Source organism: Panthera leo, chromosome E3 (assembly GCF_018350215.1).
Source record: "Panthera leo isolate Ple1 chromosome E3, P.leo_Ple1_pat1.1, whole genome shotgun sequence".
In the NCBI taxonomy this organism is placed as follows: Eukaryota; Metazoa; Chordata; class Mammalia; order Carnivora; family Felidae; genus Panthera; species Panthera leo.
The window spans coordinates 8,908,805-8,931,061 of record NC_056694.1 but is presented as its reverse complement, the minus strand read 5'-3'; the positions used below and the strand labels follow the sequence as shown (position 1 = coordinate 8,931,061).

Genomic DNA, 22,257 nt, shown 5'->3' with positions numbered 1-22,257 from the left:
CTCTGCCCCTCCCCTGCTCATACTTGCACACTCTCTCTCTCTTTCTCTCAAAAAAAAAAAAAAAGGAATAGAGAACTTATTATATATAAGTATATATATTATATACACAATAAATATGTAAAGGTACGTAGAGAGTAACATAGCGTATATATACTCGTATATCTGGGAGGGAGAAGGTGAAGGGCAAATACAGCCAAATGCTCACAGTTGCGAATCCGGGTGGAGGCTCTATGAATGGGCATTCACTGTACTATATATTTTCAACTGTCCTAAAGGTGTGACCATTTCTATAATAAAGAGCTGGGGAGGGGCGCCCGGAGGGCTCAGCCAGTTGAGCGTCTGACTCTTAATTTCCGCTCAGGTCACGATCCCAGGGTCATGGGATGGATCCCCTCCTCGGATTCTGTGCTGGGCGTAGAGCCTGCTTAAGGTTCTCTCTCTCTCCCTCTGCCTATCTCCCTTCCGCTCGCTCTCTCTCTCTTAAAAAAAAAAGCTGGGGAGTTAAAGAAAGCCCAGACCCTCTGGTTGGCCCCCACCCTTCTCCCCTCCACACCCCGCGGGTACGGGAGGGCCAGTGCCCGCCTCCACGGAGCTGTCAGCAGGAGCAGGGCACAGGTGTGTGCAGGGATGCCCTTGAGGTGACAGCGCATGACATTACAGTGATTGGAAAATGGAGACGCGTGCCAGGGGGCGAGGGTGCTAGGGGAGCATTTGGGGGGGCACCAAGCCCGACCAGAGCACATGTCTAATCGTACTGGCCCCTGAGGTAGGTAGGACAGGAGGCTTCTGGGTACTGCAAGGTAGCAGGGTCCTCCCGGAGGAGGCTCCCCCCACGCACACCCCCAGACTCCCCCTGACCTCATTCTCATTTCCCTTCCCTGAGCTTTTTTTTTTTTTAATTTTATTTTTGGGTTTTTTCCCCCCCATTTATTTATTTACTTACTTACTTTTAAATTCGCATCCAAGTTAGTTAGCGTACAGGGCACTAATGGTTTCAGGAGTAGAATCCGGTGATTTCCCTGAGCTTTTGTTCTGGCTTCGGCCCCCAGTTCCCTTGGGGCCGAGTCAATCATGAAGGAAATACAGTGATTTCCAATCTTGAAAAATCTGAAACTCTCTGCCAACATGTCCCGGTAAAGAGTTGGTCACGAAAAGCCTACCAGGCAGTTACATAGTTGGCAGGAGTATTTACCCCTTTTGGAGGTCACTGTCATAAACAGTTGGAACAGTTTAAGTCCTTTTGGGGGGGGGGAAATAGTGTACGTGGGCTGGCAATCAAATAGCATGTAAATGCATCATAATAACTAGAGAATATTTATAATTTTTTTAAAAGTTGTTTTTTTAAGTACTCCCCGAAGGAGTCTGAGTTTTAGGAGGGTGGCTCCGGCCAGATGCAGCTGGATAAGGAGAGGAGGCAGGGCGATGTCGGGGAGCTCCCCCCTCCAGGGCCCAGGCTGCAGGGGGACAGCAGGGAGTGCCCTAAACTTGCCTTTGGGTGTGACCGGCTAATCCAGGCTCTGCCCCACCCGGCCGGTGATCTTGGACAAGCCCCTTCGTCTCCATGCTCCTTCCGACTAGAAAATGAGGGTAACTCCCTTCAGCACAGGGTGACCGTGGGGGGCCCCAGGTGCCAGGTAGGCAGGACTGTCACTGGGGCCCTGGGGACCCCGGAGCTACCACCGCCTTCCTTGGCCCCTCCCCGGCCAGGGCCTCCTGGAGTGGGGGGTGGGAGCATCCACGGGCTTGTCCAGGCAGCGGTGCCTGATTGTTCTCTTCAGACCCCTCCCTGGGATGCCAAATCCGTGGGGCCAGTGGATTCTGCCCCCAAACCTGTCCGACCAGTTGTTTGGGAAGAGGGGGCACCTGGGAGGAGCTTCAGGAGGTACCGGAGGCAAGCTCTCCAGTCCCCCGGCAGACAGCACAGCGGAAGCTCTGGGACGCTGCAGACAGACGGACGGTCAGACACTTGGCCTGGCCATGGGGCTCGGTGGGGGACAGTATCGGCTGCCGGTGCCACTGTGGCTGCTGTTGACCTGCCTCCAGCAGGGGACAGGCCTGGGTGAGTGAAGGGGGACGGGGCACCGTGCCTCCGGCTTCAGGAGGACAGACCCCACCTCCCCGGCTGCTTCCCAAGCCCCAAGTCTGGGGACTGGGTCCTGGGTGGGTCAGGGGAGATGGCCCACCAAAGGGGTCACAGACAGACACCTGCCCCCACACCCAAGACAAGGGAGTGAGCAATGCTTCCTCCCTCTCTTTAGGGTTCTCATCCCCATGCCTCCTGAGCTCCCATCCTGTTCTCAGCAACCACCTCCCCTCCTTCTGTCCCTGAGGAGGGTTTAAACAAGTCTACAAGGGCAACTCCCGGAAGGAAGGAAGCTCTCCCGGGGGGCTGCAGGCACTGGTCACTGTGGGCTCTTACACTAGAGGGGCTTAGAGATGCAGTGCCCCATCTCGGCTGCTCCATTCCTCCCTCGTTAAGTGGACATTAAGTACCTGCTGTATGCAGTGTGCACTGGGCCTCGGAGACAGGAGCGGGGGCTCTGAGAAAGGAAGAGTCTAGTCCTCAACCTCGGGAGCCGAATGGGATGGACATGAATCCTGCTGAGGGGAACTGAACAAAAAGAGGGAGAGGGCTCTGGAGACTTGCGTGAAAGCCAGCTTCCCCTTTCTGCTGCCCTCCAGGACTGGGGACTGCAGAGAGAAGGGGCACTGTCCTCGGGAGCCTTCTGGGCAGCAAGGCTGGACGTGGCCACATTACTTGTCCTGGGTCCTGAGTCCATCGCGCCCCCATCTCTGACATGGGGGCCCAGGGTTCTTGTCCTTTCCTGTCCCCACCCTTCCCCAGTGAGGCTGAAGCAGGAGGGTGGGGGTGGGGGTTAGGGCACAAGATCCAGAGGGACAGGTGCCTGGGGTGGGCTGGCAGGTGGCACAGCCCTGGGCCAGGAAGAGAGGATGTCCCGTGCTCTCAGCCAGGACACCTCCAGGAGGGGCACGTCTGGGCCTGGGGTCTTGCTGGGGACCTTCCCGTGTCACCCCCTCCCAGCCCCCCAAACCACTCATTCCTCTTCCCAAGCAAACCAACCTGGACCATCTGGGTGGAGCGGAGGGACTTGAGAGGCAGGTAAACTGAGGCCCAGAGAGTGCCGGAGCTCAAGGTCACTGTCAAGAGTCCCGTCTAAGGTTTGCGCTCAGGCTCAGGCTACCTTAAATCTGAGTCTCGCCCCAACAAGGCCTAAGACGTCTTCTTCAGAATTGTGTATGCAGTGGGGGAAGGGGTCTCCTGTGTCTCTATGCCTTCCCCAGGCCCTGCCCACCGCGGAGACCCCAGTGACTCAGGTGGGGCAGGGCCTCCCTCCTGACCTCCCACAGTTCCTACCCCTAGTAGGCGAGCGAGGCAGGAGGCAGGGCCGGACTGGTCACCGGCCCATGCCCCACGGGCAGACCCTCCTGATTAATGCCTGACTGGAGCTTCCAGGAAGAGCCTCCACTCCTCCCTCAGATTGGGGTCCCCAGATCAAGTCTATGCCTCCCCCTTCAGACTGGGGCTTCCAGGACCATGACTCCCACTTCAGACTGGGCTGTGGGGGCTTGGTTGTCCTGTTGAGCCCTTCTGTCTGTCCCCCCCCTGCCCCAGAGCGCATCAGCTACATGCCCCAGCTCTCCAGCCCCACCCTGGCAGGGACACTCACCCAGTCTACCTTCACGCTGGAGCAGCCAAGGGGCCAGTTCAGTCGCCTCAACATCTCCGACTTGGACACCATCTGGCTGGTGGTGGCCCACAGCAACGGTGGGTGCTGCAGGGGCAGGCCTGGGTGTTCCCTCTGTGAAATGGGCAGGAGGCCTGGGCGGAGCAGCGGCTGTGGGGGGAGGGGAGGCTGGTCTGCAGGGGATGAGGCGTGAGGGCTGCCTGGCCAGGTGGGATGGGGTGGGGCCCTGCCCTCGCGGCCCCCACCATCTGACCTGCGGCTACCCTCAGCCACCCAGAACTTCGCTGCCCCACAGAGGGTGGAGGACATCCCAGTCCCGGCTGACTTCAGCCAGAGGGGCTACTATCTCACGCTGATGGCCAACCGGTTGCTCTACCCGGGCAACCAGCCTGGCAACCAGCTCCGGGTCCTACGCGTTGGCAATGATACCCGCTGCTCCCCTAAGACGAGAGGCTGTAACCACCCCCTGCCGGGCCCCGGTCCCTATCGGTGAGCACCTGCCTGTGCCCAAACCTGAGCCTGGGTCAGCTCCGAGCTGAGTGCCTGGGTTTCTGCTCGGGGGTGGGGGTGGTCAGGGGGCAGGGACCAGGGACACCTTGGTGAATTCTCCCTTCTTTCTTGGGCAGAGGGCCCCCCCACTTGAGCCCCTCCCCCCATGGGCCATCTCGCCCCTGCGGGTGTTTTCCCATCCACAAACTGTCCCCAGCCCTGTCTCCCCTCACTCAGGGCTTGATTCACTGATGTGGGGTGCTGGGGAGCTAGTGCATCCCACACACATTTCCTAAGTGAGGATGTTGAGGCCCAGAGAGGGTGAGGGATGCGCCCAAGGCTACACAGCTGGAACTGGAACCCCTTCTGGTGGGTTCTAAGGCTGGCTTTCAGGCCCAGTCCCCACTTCCCCAACCTCCCAGTACCTGGGAGTCAAGAGGTCAGACAGGTGCCGGGGCCAGAGGGTTTCAGGTTCCGGGGACCCCCACCCCCAATCCTGGGTCTCCTTCTCAGAGTGAAGTTCCTGGTGATGAGTGACAGGGGACCTGTGGCTGAGACAGAATGGTCCAGCGAGACCCGCCTGCAGCAAGGTACGGGGCCAAACGAGCAGGTCAAACACTGGGGCTGGGGGCCTGGGGCCTGGGGGACTCCTGAGGTCGGGCTGGGCTGGGGAGAATGGACCAGCCCCCCATCAGAGCCACCATTACCATCCTGCTGTCTGCAGGTGCCCCTCCCCCAGCTGGAGCAGGGATGGTTGGTCTGGAGGCTGTTCCGAGTCCCCCTTCTGGGTCAGAACTCTCTTCCCTCCCCCCCAACCCCCCACCTGCCTGGGGGACCCCCTCACACCTCTCAGCCAAGGCACTACAGGCTGTCCCAGGACCCCAAAGCGCGGGCACCGTGGTCATCATTGCCATTTTGTCGGTCTTGCTGGCTGTCCTTTTCACTGCCCTCCTTGCTCTGCTTATCTACACCTGGTAAGTGGCCAGGGTCTGGGCCCCCTGGGAAGGCTGGGGTCTCTGACCCAGACCACCTCTTATCCTCCTCGTCCTCTCTACCCAGAAGCCAGTAGGGCTTGTGTGTGTTCGTGTGCGTGTGCGTGTGCGTGCGTGTGTGTGTGTGTGTGTGTGTGTGTGTGTATATGCATGAACCCCTCCCTCCTTTGTCCCTTTCCGCCGACCAATTGCCGGTGCGGGACGGTGGTGGCCTGGGCGTGTCCTCGCTCTCTGAGCGGCACCCCTCGCCCCCTGGCGGCAACAGCTGGAATTGCGAGTAGGGGGCTCACCGCAGACACTCCAGATGGGAGACACCGAGGCGGAGAATTGCTTTCAGTTGAAGCGCTGAGCTTTGCCTCAAAACTTCATTCAGAACTCGCATGCTGGGGCCTGGTGGACAGGGGTGCCCACGGGGCTTCCTAGAGAAAAGGGGAAACCTGGTCTCTGGGTGGGATTTGGGGAAGGGGGGAGCAGTTCTAGGAGGGAGGGGGGAGGGTCTGGGGCAGGAGGGTTTCTGGCAGCCAAGCAAGGGGTGGGGGGCGGGGGTCATGACTCCCAGCTGAGGAAAAGGGCTGTGTCCTGAAGGCCAGAGGGAGCCAGTGGCGGCTCTCGATGAGGGGAGACAGGGCAGACCCTGGGGTGAGGGGAGTAGAGGAGAGTGTAGGGGCTGGGAGGGCACAGCTGGATTTGTGAAGTTTAGAGGAATAGCCCGGTTCCCTTAGGTTAATCCAGCCCGGCCAGTGGAGCCTCAGTTTCCCCAATGCTCCTATGCCTCGAGCTCCAAGCCATGGGCAGTAGCTGTGGTACTTGGATCAGGCCCTATGCTCATCTTCTCTCCCCTCCCCGAAGTCACGACACCTGCAGGAGCGCTCCCATTTCGGGCCCAGAGCAGTCGACTTGCGTGAGAAGATACAACACCCACCACGTGACTGGCCCCCCAGCCGTGGGGGCCTCCTGAGGGGTCCGCACCTGCCCCTCGGCCTCCTCCCTGGTCCAGGCTGCAGATCCCGGGCTGGGAGCATGCCCGGAAGCTTCTGGAGCCCTGGGAGAGAGTGTTTCCAAGTGAGGGTGAGGGGAGAGTGTCCTTAGCCCAAAATTAGGCCTGTCCCTGTCAGAAATAAATGTCCCCAGCAGCCCTGCACATCTGTGTTGTTGTTCACCTGGGGAGTCTCCCTGGACCCCTGTCCCCAGCTCTCCTGAGCAGGGTGGGAGTGGGGGCTCTTAGGAAGATGTCGCACTGGAGGTGAGGCCCAGGGTCCCAGGCCAGCTGAGCCATCTGGGTCCCGGTAAGCCTCTCGTCTGGCCTCTATGTCCCTTTCTGGAAAACGAGGGTGATTACACTGGCCTCACTGGGCCCAGGTTCCTCTCCACCAATGAGATGGATGTGTTCACCCTGCCCTGCATGTCTGGCCCTGGCTGTCCCAGCCCCCAGTGTCCTCCCGGTGGCCCCCTCTCCAGCTGACCTGGCCTCCCGGCTGGAGGGCTCAGGGCCTCTAAGCCTCACACCCAGCCCTGTGCTCACTCTGGGCATGGGGGGAAGCAAGTGCATGTGGCCCTGGGGCTCCTAGGGAAGCCTGGGCTCAGCCCAGAGCTGACTCTGGCCCCAAACCTAAGCCAGGGCGCCCAGCATTTGTCGTCATCAGCCCCACTCCGGGCCGGGCGGGAGATGACCCGAGCAGGGTTCTGCCCTCAAGTTGCCCCGTGCTGGGGGAGGGGGAGCGGGAAGGGAAGTGGGGGGAGTAGAGGGACACCAGCACTTCGAGGACTAGAGGGGATGCAGGTGCCAGATCCAGATGAGGCTTCAGAAGAGGCTTGCTGGGCAGGGGTGTCCTTGGCAAAGGAGCAGTGCTGTGCCAGGTGACACGGGAAGGGGGCACAGGTCGAGGCAGCAGCCTATGCAAAGGCCTGGAAGCAACTAGGGGCTGGTGGGCCGGCAGGTTTGGGTGGCTTGAGGATGGGGTGAGGGATGGCAGGGAGGCGAGGGGCGGCCCTTGCCACATCCCCTTGGGGCAGGGGGCAGGGAAGGAGGGCGCTGGCTGGGTTCCCAGGTGCCTGTCTCTGGGAGGGGCAAATGGCCCTGGTTTAATAGCCAGTGCAGACACATCCCGTTCCAGGCTGGGAGGGGTGAGGGTGGGGAGGGGGGTAAACAGGCTTCCGCCTCCTGCCTAGGTCAGCCTTGACCTCTCCAGAGCCTTTTCAGAGCAGCCATGAGCCCCAACCCTGGGCCTGGGTGACCCTGGACACGTCCCTTACCCTCTCTGGTCCTCAGTTTCCCTTTTTGTAGAAAGGGAGGGTTGAACTGGGTGACTAAGGCCCTTACTGCACAAACCGACGCCCTGTACGGTGAGGCCTGGCAGGAAACAGATGGCATGCTGTCTGGCAGGGCAATTGAGAGCGTTTACAAAGGTGTGGTCAGCGTGCTAAGGGAGCCAACAGGAGAGGGCCCGGACCCAGTGTTTATGACGGGGACATAATCACTCCTGTACCTCAAGGGCTGACAAGAGGGGAGTGGTATCTCCAGGGCCAGTGAGCCGGAGTCGTGGGTGAGGGTCTGCCCAGCAGGGGCTGGAGATAGAAGGACGCAACCACTAGAGGGAGCCGGCGAGTAAATACCCCCCTTTCTCCTGCCTTCTGACCTCGCGCTGGTGTCTCGTGACCACACCTAACCAGAAACAACAGGGCAGGGGGCTCTGGGTGATGTGGTCCATGTGCCACCCTCTTGGGACCAGAGCGGGACAGAGAAGGACCAAAAATGGGTAACAGAGGACTCCTGTGATCTGTTTTACTCAGAGCACTTCTGACACCAACAAATTCTCTGTTGTCTACTATGATTTATTTTTCTTAAATGTTTATTTATTTTTGAGGGGGGGGGGGAGGGGCAGAGAGAGAAGGAGACAGAGGCTCCGAAGCAGGCTCTATGCCGACGGCAGGGCTCGAAGGCGTGAACTGTGACGTCATGACCTGAACCGAAGTCAGATGCTCAACCGACGGAGTCACCCAGGCGCCCAGGTGTACTATGATTTAATTCCATTCTGACACTAACTCCCTGGAGTTAGTATAGACGGGTAAAGGGCTCAGCCCCATAAGACTGCCCCCTCCGGCTTCAGACACTGCTGACAAGTACTGAGTTCAGGGATACCCACATTTCTGTCCAACTGGGCTACAATCAGGGACTCCTGTGACCCCATCCGCGGATTGGCTGATTTGCTAGACCGGCTCACGGAACTCAGGAAAACCGTTTACTTGCTATTCCGGGATTGTCATAAAGGCTACAACTGAACAGCAAAATAGAAGAGCCGCCTAGCGTGAGGTGTGGGGGGAGGGGCGCGAGGTTCGCATGCCCTCTCTGGGTGCCCCACGCTCCCAGCATGTTTACCAACCCGGAAGCTCTCCGAACGGGGGCGCTTGGGTGGCTCAGTCCGTTAAGCGCCCAACTCCGGCTCAGGTCATGATCTTGTGGTTCATGAGTTCGAGCCCGGCGTCGGGCTCTGTGCTGACAGCTCAGAGGCTGGATCCTGCTTTGGATTCTGGCTCTCCCTCTCTCTCTGCCCCTCCCCTGCGCATGCTCTGTCTCTCCCTTTCTCTCAAACATAAATGTTAAAAAGAAGAAGAAGAAGAAGAAGAAGCTCTCTGAACCCCATCGACTAGGGTCTTTCTCGAGGCTCCATCACGGAGGCATGGTTGAATCAACCACTGCAGCCCCTCGATCCTCGCCCGCGGTTGTCACGGGGTGGGGTGGGGCTGGAAGTTCCAACCATCTAAGCGCATGGCTGGTGCCTCTGGTGACCAGCCCCATCCCGAAGCCACCCAGGGCCCCCCCAAGAGTCACCTCATTAGCATGGACTCAGGTGTGGTTGAAAGAAGCTTGTCTGAAAACAAAGGACCTTCTTGTCTCCCCTAACATTCAAAAGCGTCTAAGACTCTTAGGAGCTCAGTGCTGGGAATCAGGAACAAAGATAATTAAATAAATACACACATTAGTTTGAGAGAGAGCAAGTGTGAGAATGGGAGGGGCGGAGGGAGAAAAAGAGAATTCTAAGCAGACTCCATGCTCGGCGCAGAGCTCCATGCGCAACTCGATTCCGTGAACCCCGGATCGTGACCTGAGCCGAAATCGAGAGTCGGGTGCTCAACTGACTGAACCGCCCAGGCGCCCCAATATCATGATGATATCAGAGAGGGTCACAGGCTGCCTTTGTGCCAAGCCTGTGGAATCAGACCCTTCCCCACCTTTGTGGTCTCCAGACCGGACAGAAGGGCAAACAGGTGACCTGAAAGTCCTGTCCCAGACAGAGGGCTGCCTGAGGCCAGAGTGGGGGTGGGGGCGTGCAGAGGGGACGCTGCAGGAGCGCATCCCGGAGTCTTAGAGGACAGGGACCTCTGACGGGACATCCCAGAGGCCCCCAGGGCCACCATACAACCTCCATAGCCAAACCTAGATCTGCCCCCAGACCCCCACCTCCTCCTGGTGCCCTGGTCCTCCAGGCCTCAGGCCAAATGTTGAAGCCCCTGATGAACCTCTCCCCTTAACTACAGGCCCCCACTGAGTACACGCACCGTTTTCGGTGACAGGCACAGCCAGGCCCCGAAGCCGAAGCCATCTCCTCGGGTCCTGCCTGGTGCCGAGCTCAGAGCCCAAGCTCAGGGATGCAGAGAGCCCAGCACGTGTAGGCGGGATTCTCTCCCACCCGAGCTCCCGTGGAGCCTCAAACAGGCCTGGGTTTGCTTCCCTGAGCTCTTCTGGGGCCTGGGAGCTCGGGGCTGGCTGGAGGGGGAGGCCTGAGCCAGGGTGGCCCCGTAAAGCTGCTGATCACGATCCGCATGCAGCAGACAAGGAACCTCAGCTCCGGAGCTGTGTCGTGGGACCCACTGTCGGGGAGAGTCACACGGCGGTCAGGACCCTGGGAAGTTCTGTGCCCTGGCCCCAGCCCCAGCCCCGGCCCCCTGCCTGACCCTCCTGGCTGTTTTCGTCCATGAGAAGGACAGAAGAGACGGGCCACAAGCTCCCATCATCCCCTTCCCTACGCCCAGCAGACCCTCACTGACTTCACTCCTACGCCCAGCAGACCCTCATTGACTTCAGGCTCGCCGGGCACGAGACATGGAAACCTGGCCTCATGGGGGCTAGGTATGCACAGAGGTAACAAGGGGGCCTTTATGTGACGGAGCAGGAGCTGGTGGGGTGACACTGACCGCTGACCCACTCAGCATGCCTGCTGTCAGGGGCATAAACCTGGGGAACACAGGCTTGGGGACAATCGTCTTGAGCCATGAAAAGATGTCCAGTGGGTCCCCATGTCACCTGCTATCAGGCTGAAAAATGGACAAATGGATCTGGGCAGGGGCCTTTTTCTGCCTTGCTAGCTGTTTTACTTTTTCTTTTCTTTTTTTTTTTTCTTTTAAGTTTATTTTTGAGAGAGAGAGCGAGCTCGAGCGGGGGAGGTGCAGAGAGAAGGGAACAGAGGATCTGAAGCAGGCTCTGCACTGACGGCATAGAGCCCGACGCCGGGCCCGAACTCACAAACTGTGAGATCACGACCTGAGCTGAAGTCAGACGCTCAACCGACTGAGCCCCCCAGGACAAGCCATGGGAACTTGGCTCGCTTCCTGGAGGAAGCTGTCTGAGACACCCAGCTGTCCCCTGCAGCAGGAACCCAGGTGGCCCTTGTGGACTGTCACGGGAATGTAGACAGCTCCACCCCCTCCTCCCTGCCCGTGGGTATTTGCACCCCATCTTTGGCACAGGACCCAGATCCGCTGGGAACACTGGCTCGCACAGAGGGGTCTGAAGGCCTGGGTGGTGGCAGAAGCCAGGCAGGCAGGAAGGGCTGCGAGGCCCCGGAGAGGAGGGAATCAGCTAGTCCTGAAGTCCGGGAGGGGGCTGCTTCTGCATCTGACCCTATCCTCTTAAACTCCCTGGGGGATGTTTCCACCCTGAGCCACCAAAATGCACCCCAACTTGAGAGAGGGGTCTCTCTAGGGTCCCAGTCACCCAGTTGGGAGGCCTCTCCCAGGGAGGACAGTCCAGCCAGGGGGGTGGTCTCCTCCACCCTCCCAGGATCCGTTGGTGAATCCCAGGCCAAGGAGCAGGTGCTCCTGGGATCCCCCTGGGGATGTGCTGTTTCAGGGGCCAGAATCTCTGCTTGCTGGGTGGGTCTGAGCCGCCCAGAGTCAGGTCTAAGGTTCCTATCAAGATGGCCCAAGGGCTCACACGTGATGGTCCCCTTGCCCTGCTGATGCTGTTCCCGCCTCCTGCCACCTTCATGGAGACCCCAAACCCTCCTGGCCCTTCAAGCCCAGCTTGTACGTCTCCCTTCTCCTTGTGGCCACCTGTGACCCCTTCACTGCAAGTTATTTGTCCCCCCTGAATCTCAAGGACTCCAAGAATATTCCCTGGTTGTCCATCCATCCCTAGTGGGGTGAAGGGTCCAAGAAAGACAGACGCGGAGCAGGGGAAACAGACAGGAGACGCAAACCACCCTTGTCAGCCACCCCTGGTCACTCCAGCCCAGCCCAGCGAATGCCACCCACAGAGGGCTCGGTGAGTCACAGGAGGGACTGACCCATGGCACAGCACTTACTGGGTCCCAGGAACGGGCCGAACAATTCCCAGACGTGAACCCCTAAATCCTCAGGCAAGCCCATGATAAACTCATTTTACAGATGAAGAAATGGAGGCATGGTGAGAGCCACCAGGGCAGGAAACACAGGGGAAGGGAACCCAGCTTGGGGTGGGGCAGGGAGGGTCTTAGAGCTTGGCTGGCGGGGATGGGGCTGCAGGGCTCCTGGAGGGGACTCAGGGTGCCCAAGGCTCCCACCCCTGCCTCTGATCTAGACAGCAGCTTGGGTGGTCCCCTTACCGCCCCCAACTCCCTCCCCCAGCTTCCTCAGCGGGAGGATGGGGCAGGGCTTTCCACTCCTTTCGGAAAGGTTCAAGAGGTTAATGAGAGCCAAGCACGGAACTGCAATCAGGAGATGAACTTCGCGGAAGACAGGAACCTGGATCTGGGCTGAAGGCCAAGGGTGGGGTGGCCAACGGCATCTCTGGTCACGGAGCCTGACTACCCGCTGTCCCAGGGCCACAGCTGAGCCCCTCTGACCAGCCAAGGGCCCCAACGGAATCCCCAAGAATGTCAGAGACCCCTTCTCTTCCACTGCGCACCTGCTCCAATCAGGGTTATTTGGGAGGTGGGCCCTCAGGGCTGACAGACTCTGCTTGTCCCCAACTCACCTGCCTTGAGTCTAAGGCCCGGTTGACAGGGGTAAAGGGGAGAACAGGTTCGGAATCCCACCAGGACCCTGGAGGGATCCCAGGCCTGTGTTAAGGTCCCAAGGCATTAAGAGCGGCACACAGATTGGACCTTGAGTCTCCATCTTCAGGCTTGGTCCCCAAGGTGGGGACATTTATCTCTCAACATTTCTCCATGTCCCCAGCTGCCTGTTGTCCTTCCCAGGCTGCATGCTGGGCACCGGGGGCAGAAACAGCTTAGCCACAGTTCCTGTCCTAGGGGGCAGAGGGTAGCCAAGACAGAGGGGTGTCCTCTTGGGGGTAAGGAAGCGCTCTGTCCTTGCTGACAGGTCAGGCGGGCCCTTTGGCTGGGGTGGGGGGGGGGTTGGGTTCATGAGGTGGCCGGAATGATGCCAGAGGTGTCCTTCTCTGCCAGACAAGGCTGAAGAATCTGGGCCCCCGGAGGGAGGTGGAGGAGACATCTGGTAGGTCCACTGGGCAGAGGTGGGGACAGGCGTGAAATGCCCTGGGAAGGACCTTAAGAGTTGACCCGTTTAGGATTCTACCCTAGGACCTCGTAATTCCGCTCGGAGGTATTTCCCCAAGGGAAGCGAGCGCTCGTGTCCAGCAGAAGACACACGAGCTATGTTCACCGCCGTCTTACTCGTGACAGCCCCCAAACTGAACACAGCGCGGGTGTCTCTCCACAGGCCAAGGGAGAAGAAATTGGAGGAAATTGTGGGAAGCCAGGAACATAGTACATTCTGTATGGTTCCATCCATCTGAAGGTCAAAAGCAAGCAAGACTGTCAGGATAGCTGTTGTCTCTGGGGGAGGCAGTGACTGGACGGGGGCACGAGGAAGCCAGCTCGGGGCTGGGAATGTTCTAGATCTCCGTCTGGGGGATGGTTACCCAGACGGGTTGCATGTGTGAAAAATTAAGCTGTTCGCTTAAGATCTGTGTGGGTTTGGTGGCACCTGGCAGCTCAGTGAAGCGTTAGATTTCTTGCGTTTGGCTCAGGGCATGATCTCGCGGTTTGTGAGTTCGGGCCCTGCGTCTGGCTTTGGGCTGACAGCTTGGAGCCCGCTTGGGATTCTGTCTCTCCCTCTGCCCCTCCCCAACTCGCTCGCACATGCTGTCTCTCTCTCTCTCTCTCTCTCAAAAGTAAATAAACATTAAAAAAGAAGAGATTTGTGTGTTTTACTGTAGGAGAGAGGGTCCGTGTTTATTCATGAGCCTCTACGGACAGCACCGCGGCCACGAGGCCCTGACCCACAGAGGAGCTGGTCCCCCCACCCCCCACCAGCCAGGCTGCCCCTCCCCCCAGGCGCAGGCCAGAGAGACGTGGGCCAGGAACAGAGCGCGTGGGGTCCGGCAGGGGAAGAGGGGACAGTCACACAGAAGGTGTAGGAGGACGGTGGAGATCCTGCAGGGGGCGGCTGGGGCAGGAGACCCCAGTGAGGCTGGGGGCCCGAGTGCCCGCTACGCCCCAGGAGCAACCGGAGTGGAGGAGGGGGCGGTGGGGAGCACTGCCCGTGGTTGGGAGTGAGGGGTGCGCTGGAGCCTCTGGGCAGGAGTCAGGCTGAGAACCGGGAGCCGCCTCCACCTCCTGTGTCCCCCCCTACCCCAACCCTGCACCTCCCTTCTTTACCCCAAGACCCCTGGTTCCTGTCAGCCCAGCCAGGGTCCCGTGCGGAGCGGAGCGGGGAGGCGATGGCGCCAGAAGCCACAGCAGGTTTATGACCTGGCTGCGGCTGCCCTGCTCTCAAGCCAAGTTCCTGTCTCACACATACATCCTTCTCCCCTTGGAGCCGGAAGAGGCCCGGTCGGGGCCCAAGAGGCCAGGGTCTCCCCGCGATCATGCCGTCCCCACGATCTGGGGCCATTTCTGCTCAGGGGACACCCTGAGAGCTGGGCCTGGCCCCTTCATCCCTACTTCCTGGCCCCATCTCTACTCCTTCAAACCCAGCCCGGTGCCACCCCTTCCAGGAAGCCCACTCGGAACACGGCCACCCTGTGTAGGAAGGGGGTGCTTTGGTTTTCTTAGAGGCCCTGGCGGAGATCTGGACCCAACACCCAGGACTCCTGGTTTCTCACTTGCCTTGCCACGCCTCAGTTTCCCACTTTGGGGGTGGTGGGAAAGTAGTTTTTACCCACAGGGGCCGAGGCTGAGGGGGTTCACAGAAAGGGGCCTAGAGCTCCCTGCTGGCAGCCACCCTCTGCCACTGGTGGGATCTCCATGCCCACAGGGTGCCTGAGGGACACCTGTCACCAGCCCTGTGCCTGCCTCGGCCCACCTTGGCTTCTTGCCCGAGACCACGCTCAGCCACTTTGGAAAGCCCAGAGGGACCCGCAGCCTGTTCCCACCCCAGCCCCCAACAAGGGGTCCCTGGGGAGAATCGAGGGGCCATATCGTCCTTCCCCCTGTCCCCACCTCAGTCCGGGGGCTAGGACGGTCCCCTCTCTTTTTGTATTTTCTCTTTCTGACTTCCTGTCTCTCTCGCTCTGTTTCTGAATGTTTTTCTCCACCTATTTCTCTCTCTGTCTTTCGCTCCGGGCCGGGTCTTCTCTCTGTCCTGCCAAGGACAAGGACAGGGCCCTGCTAGGAGAGGACAGCTTTGTCAAAGCGACGTTGCGGCTCCTTGTTTATAAAGCAGACGTGATGCCAGCACTTAGTCCCCAGTTATGCTGTGGATCCAGAGCCATTGAGGCCTGTCCGCAGGGGCTCTGTCTGTGGTTTCCTCATCCCCTCGCACTGAAAAAAGAATGTCCCTGACGTGCTCCGCACTGGAAGGTGCCTCCTGAGGTCTGGTGACATCGGCATGCCGTCTTCACAGCCACTCACTCTACGGGGTGCAGCCACCACTGTCCCACTTTACAGATTAGGCAAGTGAGGCCCAGAGAGGCAGTTACTCGCCTAAAATCACACAGCAAGTCCTATTGGAGTAGTGGATTCAGGATTTGAACTCAGTGCTGCACCTCCAGTGTCCACACTCTTCACCACGGGCCTCAGTTTTAAAAACCGTATTTAAAAAAAAATTTTTTTTTAATATTTATTTATTTTTGAGAGACAGAGCATGGGTGAGGGAGGGGCAGAGAGAGAAGGAGACACAGAATCCGAAGCAGGCTCCGGACTGTGAGCTGTCAGCACAGAGCCGACGTGGGGCTCGAACACACGAACCGTGAGATCCTGACCTGAGCTGAAGTCAGCTGCTTAACCGACTGAGCCGCCCAGACGCCCCTTAAAAATTGTATTTAACGCTCTCTGTCTGCATGGGGTGGGTGGGGTGTCAAGGCCAGCCGAAAGAGGGGAAGCTGGGAACAGAGCCCCATCTGGCCTGTGAATCCCCTTCTACCTGCCCCCCCAGACTTCTCATGGCTGCTGAGTCCACACTGCCTGGCACACGGCTTCACTCGGCCCAGAGCCTGCCAGGGCTCCCTGCGGCCCCGGGCTCAGTCCAGAGTCCCGCGCCCGGAATTTGCGGGTGCCCAGCTGGGCCTCTCTGACCTTTGTGTGGGGGCGGCCCTCCCCACCTTCAGCACATCTGCCCAGCTGCTGGGATCCCCATTCCCTCTCCTTCCTCTGACCCACCGTCTCAGCACCCCCTTTGAGCTGCAATGCCCGAGTGCCATTGCCCCCGTCCTGTCTCCTCCCCGTAGAAGGGACGGTACCAGCAGCCACTGTGTGGGGGGTGGGGGTGGGGGGTGGCAGGGTGGCATGACAAGGCCTTTCCTCTGGGCAGTGACAGTTTTCCCCAGGAAGCGCTGTGGGCGTGGGCCTCCAGCTCAGGAAAATCCACAAGGTCTGGTTGGGGCAAATGCAATGGCTCCAAAATATTGAAACCACAAAACCGAAAACAATAGTAAATGTTTACTTAAGTTTCTTCTAGAAGTAACACTCTGTCAGCCTCACCCACTGTTACACTTAGTATTTTAAAACATGTCACTGCGCGTGAAGACAATTTGTAGGTCACATTTTCTCACTTTGGAAAAATCCCCAAGATTCCCAAGAATGCATGGCGTTTGTAGAAAAATCAAGGCCAACAGCAAATCACAAGAGCTGCTTGTACCCAGACAGCTTCAAAAGCTAAGTTAGAACATTATTTTCAAATATGTTTATGGCCAAAATATACATATGAAGTTGGGGTATATTTGCAATTTTTATTTTTTATTTAAAAAAATGTTTTTTTCATTTATTTTGAGAGAGAGAGATAGAGAGCAAGGGAGGGGCAGGCAGAGAGAGGGAGGGGGGGAGAGAGAGAGAATCCCAAGCAGGCTCCGCCCTGTCAGCGCAAAGCCGCTGACTCGGGGCTTGAACCTGCAAACTGCGAGATCGTGACCTGAGCTGAAATCGAGAGTCGCCTGAGCCACCCAGGCGCCCCTGAACCAACTTTTTTTTTTAAGGGCACTCTTTAGCGGTATCAAGTGCATTCACATTGTTGGGCAACCCATCTCCAGAACGTTCTCATCTTGCAAAACTGAAACTCTATACCCATGAAACAACAACTCCCCATCCCCCCTCCTTCTACCTTCCGGTCCCTGGCAGCCACCATCCCACTTATTATTTCTAAGAATTTGACGACGCCAGGTATCACATATAAGTAGAAGCATGCCGTGTTTGCCTTTTCGTGGCTGGTTGATTTCACCAGGCGCGATGGCCACAAGGTTCGTTCGTGTGGTAGCATGTAACAGGATTTCCTTCTTTTCTTTTTTTTAATGTAAACACTACCCCCAACGCGGGGCTCGAACTCACAGCCCTGAGATCAAGAGTTGCATGTTCAGGGCGCCTGGGTGGCTCAGTCGGTTGAACGTCTGACTTCGGCTCAGGTCATGATCTCTCGGTTCGTGAGTTCGAGCCCCATGTTGGGCTCTGTACTGACAGCTCAGAGCCTGGAGCCTGCTTTGGATTCTGTGTCTCCTTCTCTCTCTGCCCCTCCCCAACTCATGCTCTGTCTCTCTCTCTCAACAATAAACTTTTTTAAAAAATTAAAATAGGGGCGCCTGGGTGGCTCAGTCGGTTGAGCGTCCGACTTCAGCTCAGGTCATGATCTCGCGGTCTGTGAGTTCGAGCCCCGCGTCGGGCTCCATGCTGACAGCTCAGAGCCTGGAGCCTGCTTTGGATTCTGTGTCTCCCTCTCTCTCTGACCCTCCCCCATTCATGCTCTGTCTCTCTCTGTCTCAAAAATAAATAAACGTTAAAAAAAATTAAAAAAAATTAAAATAAAAAAAGAGCTGATATTCTCCTCTAGCCTCCAGGAGTCCCTTCTTTGAGACAGAATAATATTCCCGTGTGTGAGTGTGCATGCACGCGTGTGTGTAACACATTGTCTCTGTCCATTCTCCTGCCGATGGACATTCAAGTTGCTTCTATCTCTTGGCTATTACCAAAAATGCTGCAATGAACTTGAAGGTACAGATACCTTTTCAAGACCCTGGTTTCAGTTCTGTTGGCTAGATACCCAGAAGTGGGATTGATGAATCATGTGGTAATTCTATTTTTAATTTTTGGAGGAACCTGGTATGGGTGCGTTTTTGTTTTTTTTTTAATGTTTATTTATTTTTGAGACAGAGAGAGACAGAGCATGAACGGGGGAGGATCAGAGAGAGGGAGACACAGAATCTGAAACAGGCTCCAGGCTCTGAGCTGTCAGCACAGAGCCCGACGCGGGGCTCGAACTCACGGACCGCGAGATCGTGACCTGAGCCGAAGTCGGCTGCTTAACCGACTGAGCCACCCAGGCGCCCCGGTATGGGTGCGTTTAATCAATTTGGTTCCAGTTCTACAAGGATGTGAGCGACTTATAACCTCGTATTCGTTTTTGGTATACAACACGATGATGTGACACAGGTATGCATTGTGAAGTGATCACCACCAGAAGTTTCGTTAACGCCCACTACCTCACGTAATTATAATTTTTTTTTCTTGTGATGAGAACTTTTAAGATCTACGCTCTTTGTGATTTTCAAATACCCTACGCGGTATTGTTAATTACAGTCACCAGGCTGTAGGGTTAGATCCTCAGGGCTTATTTGACCTTAAGTCTGGAAGTTTGGAACTTTTGACCAGCTTCACTCATTTCACCTGCCCCGCACTGGGTGCATTTTTAAATGTTTATTGGGATGTGGAGTGGAGCCCTGGCTGAGGCAGGTCTAAAAATAGCCCCGTGTGTGGGCAAGGCATTCAGCGTGCAAGCTGGGGGGTGGGGGGTTCCCCAAGTAAAACTATTTTTCTATCACTCAATGTCATCTTAAAGTTTTTAAATTCATTTTGACAGAGGGAGAGAGAGCAAGTGGAGGAGGGGCAGAGAGAGGAGAGAGAGAGAGAGAGAGAGAGAATCCCAAGCAGACTCCTACTGCCAGGGTGGAGTCCTATGTGGGGATCGAACCCACGAACCGTGAGATCATGACCTGAGCCAAAACCAGGAGTCGGACACTTAACCGACTGAGCCACCCAGGCGCCCCATCACTCAATGTAATCTCGATCGAACACTCATTTTTGATCTCAAGGCTGTCCCTTGTCCAGGGCTCTTTCCCTATCCCTGCGGAGCCCGGAGGCCGTCACTGGTCCTGCCGGCCCCTTGCAAGGCTCCTCTGAAGCTCCAACATCCAGACTCTGCAACTCCAACACGTTCTTCTTCCCACCTTTCTGATCCGCTGTGAATTGGCTTTCATGAGCCCTGGGCACTTTTGACTGGCATGGGTCAAGATATGAAAACCTATTTAATGACTGGGCACCTGGGTGACTCCGTCGTTAAGCATCTGACTTTGGCTCAGGTCGTGATCTCACAGTTTGTGAGTTCAAGCCCCACACACAGTTTGTGAGTTCAAGCGGGGTGAGCCCTGCTTCTCTCTCTCTCTCTCTCTCAAACAAAACAAAACAAAAACCAAAAGACGTATATTTTATGACTGCTTTGGTATAAAGATGAACACAGTCCTGACTGGACTCATTTGTTATATATTCACTAGATTATATTCATTTTCTTGTCCTTCTAAAACATTTCTGTGGGTTCCTAAAAACAGGTGCGTGGAGATACTCCATTCGCCCGACCACGTGGGGCAGGGGCACAGAAGTTCAGGGTGGGAGGGAGACCCGTATGCTAATGCCTCGAAATGTCAGCCTCCTGCATCTCCAGCACCCACGTCCACCCACGTCGCTCCTCTGCTCCAAACCTTCTCTCCACGGGGAGCATTCCCCTCCCACCTGTGGCCGCATCATGCACCGCCTCCCCATCCTTCCAGACCAGCTCAGTGTCACAGCCTCCGTGAGATCTCCTGAGCCCACACCACCTCCATACCTCTCATTCATTTCTCCGCCCTCCACTTACCCACCCCTGCATGTCCATTTCTTCCCTTCAGCTGTGAACCCCTTGAGGGCACGGACCACAGCTGGCTGTTCTCTGGGTCCCCAGTGCCCAGCAGGCGGCCTGGCACACAGCAGACACTCAGCGAATGCCGAACACGTAAGCGGGCGGCCGAGTGAATGAATGAATGAGTGAGCGAGGAGGATGGGAAAGGAGGGCAGTGGACTGCCCCACAAAGGGGTCCGCTCTGCAGGCCTCCACAGACGGAGGGTCTGGGCCGATGGGGGAGCCAGGGCTGGGCTCCCCTCCGGGCCCCGCCCCCTGACTCACCCCTCCCCAGAGACGATTTCCGTGTTGACCATGTTCTGCCCCCGGAGTCCCCGCGTTCAGAGGCTGTGCTCCCAGGCTGCAAAGCCAAGGCCAAGGTGGTGCAGAGGGAAAGCAGTCATGTGTCAGCAGGAGGGGCGGGAGCAGCCCCCATACAGCCTCCTCCTTCCTTGTAAAGTGGGTGCGCTGCAGGACGCTGAGCACCCCGCGGGCGTCTCTGGGGAAAGGGGGTGACAGCACCTGAGGCTCGGGGTGTCACGCGAATCAGATGAGAAACCTGTGTGGGTGGCATCTAGAGAAACCAGGTGGCATCTAGTGGGTGCTAAAGAGATGTCATCCGGGTGCAACATGGCAATTCGAGACCGTGCGGTGAATATCGTCACTCCCGGGGATGCCCGGCCCCTCAAGCCCCTTCCTCTCCCCAGGCCCCTCCTCCTCCCCCCCCCCCCCCCCCCCCCCCCCCCCCCCCCGCAACCTTTCTGAGGTAGGTCCCTCCCAGGACAGATGCGTGTGCTGTCATTGGCTTTCCAGCCCTGTGGTGACGGGGGGGGGGGGGGGGGGGGGGGGGGGGGGGGGGGGGTGCCCTGCCACAGTTCAGTGCTTGTGACTGCAACACCCAGGCTTCCGGTGTCAGCATGAGATGAGGGGTCTGTGGTTAGGGCCGGCGCTGGGGGTGTCTGCACAGAGTCACTTCCGGCATGTGCTTTGGGGCGTTGTTTTCAGCTGGGTGTGGCCTTTGGGCCTGGTTTTCTGGCCCTCCCACAGAATCTGTGACACGCTCAATGGCCTTCTAAGGAATCCCTTTCTGTTTAAATTAGTCAGAGCTGGTTTCTGTTGTTTGGAAGTAGAAACCAGGGCAGTACGGCCCAAAAAAGCTAAGGGGGGGGTTGTGGGTGGTATCATTAAAGGTCTAGCGCCCAGGGGCGCCTGGGTGGCTCAGTCGGTTAAGCCTCCGACTTCAGCTCAGGTCACGATCTCGCGGTCCGTGAGTTCGAGCCCCGCGTCGGGCTGATGGCTCAGAGCCTGGAGCCTGCTTCCGATTCTGTGTCTCCCTCTCTCTCTGCCCCTCCCCCGTTCATGCTCTGTCTCTCTCTCTGTCTCGAAAATAAATAAACGTTAAAAAAAAAATTAAAAAAAAAAAAAAGGTCTAGCGCCCAGACAAAAGGAGGGTTTGGTCTGTTCATGTTTGCTCTGCGTGGCACAGCACAGCAAGGAGGCCCAGCCCCTCTCTGAAAGCTCCACTCCAGAAAGGCCTGTGACAAACTGGAGGCTTTCTAGGGACAGTGCCCATGGCAGCGTGGGATCTAGAACTCATGGCAGGGGAGGGGAGCCTGGCTTGGGGCTGAGGAGGCTGGGGAGAACAGCCATGGTTTAGGCTTCGAGGGCCACTCTGGCAGCTCGAAGGGTGGGGATCCAGGCCTTGTTCACATCTGGAACAGTCTTTGAAGATGGACAGGGCTGCCTGTGGAGGAGGTGGGCTCCCCAGCACTGGGGGTGAGCAGGGACTAGATCCTGAAGTGGACAAAAGAAGCCTGGCTTCAGGGCACCTGGGGGGCTCAGCTGGTTAAGCATCTGACTTCAGTTCAGGTTACGATCTCGCAGTTCGTGGGTTCGAGCCCTGTGTCGGGCTCTGTGGTGACCGCTCAGAGCCTGGAGCCTGCTTCAGATTCTGTGTCTCCCTCTCTCTCTGCCCCCCCCCCCCCCCGCCCCGGCTCGCACACACAGCGCTCTTGCTGTCTCTCACTCTCTCTCAATAGTAAACTCTAAAAACAAATTTTAAAAAATAAAGAAAAACATATATGTCTGCTGTACCATTGTGACAGATACTGTCTCCAGTAAGCAGTACAAAGAATTAGGGATGTGGATTCGTTGGAGGAGGGGATTTGCGGCTGGGAGAGAAGAAAGACTGACTCTTCATTGAAAGCATTAAAATTTTTTTTTAATGTTTATTTTGGAGAGAGAGAGAGAGAGAGAGAGAGAGAGAGAGAACAAGTCGGGGAAGGGCAGAGAATAAGGGAGACAGAGGATCTGAAACAGATTCTGAGCTGACAGCAGAGAGCCCGATGTGGGGCTCGAACTCACAAACCGTGAGCTTGTGACCTGAGCTGCAGACGCTCTACCAACTGAGCCACCTAAGCACCCCTGAAAGCATTTTTTTAAAAAGCAATCTCTACACTCAAGGTGGAGCTTGAACTCAAAACCTCCAGGCCAAG

General features: G+C 57.4%; 1 protein-coding gene across 1 annotated transcript; it reads left to right on the top strand.

The window, feature by feature from the left end:
* The first annotated feature begins 1,674 nt into the window (after positions 1–1,674).
* On the top strand, positions 1,675–6,388 carry UPK3BL2 (uroplakin 3B like 2). Its single transcript, XM_042921821.1, has 6 exons — positions 1,675–2,059; positions 3,635–3,787; positions 3,977–4,196; positions 4,710–4,786; positions 5,050–5,170; positions 6,038–6,388. The coding sequence occupies exons 1-6, from the start codon at positions 1,792–1,794 to the stop codon at positions 6,144–6,146; spliced, it is 948 nt and encodes a 315-aa protein (XP_042777755.1). The 5' UTR covers positions 1,675–1,791; the 3' UTR covers positions 6,147–6,388.
* Positions 6,389–22,257: the final 15,869 nt, after the last annotated feature.

Bases quoted from the DNA above. Each gene is read 5' to 3' on its own strand.
- UPK3BL2 (XM_042921821.1), top strand. From the start codon at position 1,792: ATGCCAAATCCGTGGGGCCAGTGGATTCTGCCCCCAAACCTGTCCGAC. The intron at 4,197-4,709 runs GTGAGCACCTGC...TCTCCTTCTCAG, and splicing joins CCGGGCCCCGGTCCCTATCG to AGTGAAGTTCCTGGTGATGA. The intron at 4,787-5,049 runs GTACGGGGCCAA...CACACCTCTCAG, and splicing joins CGAGACCCGCCTGCAGCAAG to CCAAGGCACTACAGGCTGTC.